The sequence below is a fragment of the Priapulus caudatus genome, unplaced genomic scaffold (genome assembly GCF_000485595.1).
Source record: "Priapulus caudatus unplaced genomic scaffold, Priapulus_caudatus-5.0.1 Scaffold877, whole genome shotgun sequence".
Classification (NCBI taxonomy): Eukaryota; Metazoa; Priapulida; class Priapulimorpha; order Priapulimorphida; family Priapulidae; genus Priapulus; species Priapulus caudatus.
The window spans coordinates 40,567-44,044 of record NW_014577938.1 but is presented as its reverse complement, the minus strand read 5'-3'; the positions used below and the strand labels follow the sequence as shown (position 1 = coordinate 44,044).

General features: G+C 44.0%; 1 protein-coding gene across 1 annotated transcript in view; it reads left to right on the top strand.

The window, feature by feature from the left end:
- Positions 1-3,478, top strand: part of LOC106814151 (chromosome partition protein Smc-like) — a 4,453-nt gene that overhangs the window by 146 nt on the left and 829 nt on the right. The window contains exon 2 of the mRNA XM_014818444.1: positions 50-1,131. Within this exon, the coding sequence (XP_014673930.1) occupies positions 50-1,131 (1,082 nt within the window). The remainder of the gene's footprint in view (positions 1-49; positions 1,132-3,478) is intronic.

Here is a 3,478-nt window from a genome sequence, read left to right as displayed (position 1 = left end):
TCAGGAGGTGTCACAGACACACGCTGCACAGGAAATTTCACAGTTGCAGACTGCAAACCAAGAGGATCATCAGGAGGTGTCACAGACACACGCTGCACAGGAAATTTCACAGTTGCAGACTGCAAACCAAGAGGATCATCAGGAGGTGTCACAGACACAGGCTGCACAGGAAATTGCACAGTTGCAGACTGCACCAGTGGAAATTGCACAGTTGCAGACTGCAAACCAAGAGGATGAGCAGGAGTTGTCACAGACACAGGCTGCACAGGAAATTGCACAGTTGCAGACTGCACCAGTGGAAATTGCACAGTTGGAGGCTGCACAGCTGAAGTATCAGCTGGAAATCGCAGACCTGCAAACTGCAAATCAAAAGTATCAGCAGGAAAATACAGACCTGCAGACTGAACAGCAGAAATATCTGCAGGACATTACACAGTTGCAAACTGCAAACAAAGAATATCAGCAGGAAATTGAACAGCTGCAGAATGCAAAGTTCAAATATCAACAAGAAACCTTACAGTTTCAAACTGCAAACCAAAAGTATCAGCAAGAAAATACAGACTTGCAAACTGCACAGCAGAAATATCAGCAGGATATTTCACAGTTGCAGACCGCAAACACAGACTATCAGCAGGAAATTGAACAGCTGCAGAATGCAAAGTTGAAATATCAGCGGGACATTTCACAGTTGCAGACTGCACAGCAGAAATATCAGCGGGAAATAACAGAGCTACAAACTATACAGCTGAAATATCAGCAAGAAATAACAGAGCTACAAACTGCTCAGCAGAAAACTGAACAGAAACAGTATCAGCAGGAAGTTTCAGACCTGCAAACTGCACAGCAGAAATATCTGCAGGAAATTTCAGACCTGCAGACTGCACAGCAGAAATATCAGCAGGATATAACAGACCTGCAAACTGCACTGCAGAAAACTGCACAGGAGTATCAGCAGGAAATTTTGCAGGTGCAAACTGCACAGCAGGACATTGCACTTGATGATGCCTGTGATCAGAAGCTGTATGCACAGAAGGAGGCCGGAAGCAAGCCAGAACAATTTCTAGAGTACGAGAGCGGTGATCGACATCTTCACAAAGCTACAGAGTCTGTGAACAGAGCCGGCGATGAAAGGTATCTATTAATTACTTTATCTATTATTTACCCATCTAAATTCAACAAGGTCTGAAACTTTGCGAGTTAACGAATATATGGCAGGTAAAACTTGAATAAGAATGTTTAGCTTAACTATTTAAAATCGACATCGGGCCATTTAGCATGAAATTCATATCAATGTAAATTTCACATATACAAAATACATTTTGTTGGCCTGATCGTGACCAATCTCGGCACAACATAAACATTATCTTTTGACGTTAGGCTGAATCTGGTTTCGTAGCCTATGTCCACAACTGGAAAATATTATCGTTCTATTTATATTATTGTTAAATAATATTATTGTATCCCCCGCGACGAATTCGGCGGTATCACTGATGGTTTCATTGTCCTCCACAGGGCCGCCGCCGCCGGAACATTTCCCTTCTGGTCATGACCGACCCCTGATTACTGCTAGCGCTACCGGGAAACTTGGTATACTTACAAACATCTTGGGCGAGAAGGTGGAAAGCAGCGTACCAAAAACGCAGTCAACTGCGGACTTTATTTGACCATATACCTTGGCCCTTTGATCATATTCCCGACTTCCGCTCTCTAACTCCGCCCGCCTAATTGACCTAGAACTACCAAACTTGGTATACTTACACATCTTGGGGAAGAAGGTGAAGCAGCTTACCAAAACCAGGCCACTGCAACCTTTATTTGACCTGTTACCTGACCTTAATCATATTTTCCCCTTCGCGCTAATAACCGCCCTAATTGACCTACGCTACGCAAAAACAGGTCAATGACGACCTTATTTGATCTTTACCTTGGACCTTGGATCATATTTCCCTCTGCTCTATAATTTGCAACCTAATTTGACCTAGCACTTACCAACTTGGTATACTTACACATCTTTGGGGAGAAGGTGTGTCGGCGTACCAAAACCAGGTCACATACGACTCTTTATTTGACCTTACTTGACCTTGATCCATATCAAGAGTGGAGTAATAGAGAAGAGTAGTCAGGGTTTTAACCAGCGGTTTTGCAATAGTTTTGAAACTGGTAACTAATCTATCAATATGTGAATAAATATATTCAAACTTTACTTGTTTTCGTCTAATGATTCCTCCCTTAATTCGATATGAGCACCCACACCAATTTACCTGAAATCGATGTGTTCTTTCAAAAAGTTAGTTGAATCGAAGGTTTCCCACAGTTATCACGCATGGATACCCATCTCTCCGACCGAACTTGGTTTTATGGGACTAGCTGTCTATTGTCTATGACGTACGCTGGGGGCCGTAAGGAATCAGCTGCCTAGCTAAGCTGGCCGTGAGGCGCAATTTATTTTCTAGCACGACGGAAAAACGTGCAGCGCTGAATACCGATTCGATGCCTAATATCCGCATACGACCCCAAAGTTTCCGTCATAGACAATAGAACACTAATCGCCCATAACAAGTTCGGTCGAAGATGTATCATGCGTGATAACTGTGGAAACCGTGTCGTATTCAACTAACTTTTTGAAGAACACATACGATTTCAGGTAAAATTGGTGGTGTCATAATGAAATAAGGAGAAATCATAGAACGAAAAACAAGGTAGTGTGAATATATTCTATTCACAATATTCGATAAGGATTAGTATACGCACGTCAAACTAATGCAAAACGCGTTAAAACCGCTGACATGACCTTCTCTATTATCCACTTCTTGATCAATATTTCTTTCCGCTCTCTAACTCGGCCCCAAATTGACCTAGCAACGACCAAAACTTCGTATACTTACCAATCGGGAGAACACGGGGGATACAATGTTAGTTGCAAACACTGCCCTTTCTAAGTTAATTGTTAAGTAACTGTTTTAAAATATATTATGTTTATGGCCAACACAGAATAAATTGGAGCAATCGCGTGAAGAAGGAAGGCAGTCGTGGCGGTGCTGGAAATGCTGAATGCGGCTAGGCAGGAACACGTGGGAAGCCATCGGCTGTTACGCGGCGACGCGGCGCGACGAAGCGAGAAACTGGCCGCGCAAGTCAGCGACTTGACGATGGAGAAGGTGCTGCTCGCGTCCGAAAAGAACTCCCTGCGCGTGCAGCTAGAGGAGAGCAGGTCTAGAGAGGTGAGCTTCCTCCACGATCGGTCCTCCTCCTCCGTCGAGCGAGATGAGGTTCGGTTGGCCGCTGTCGTTCCCCCGTCGACGCTAAGCTCTCCGGCAAAAGTTTGTTTGTTTTTTATTTTGGCGATCTGCTTCGATTTTCTCGTCGGCTGAATTCGAACGCCTTATCTCATCGGAGTCTCTCTCTCTCTCTCTCTCTCTCTCTCTCCTCTCTGTCTATATCTATCTCTCTCTCTCACTCTCTCCTCATCTCTCTCTCT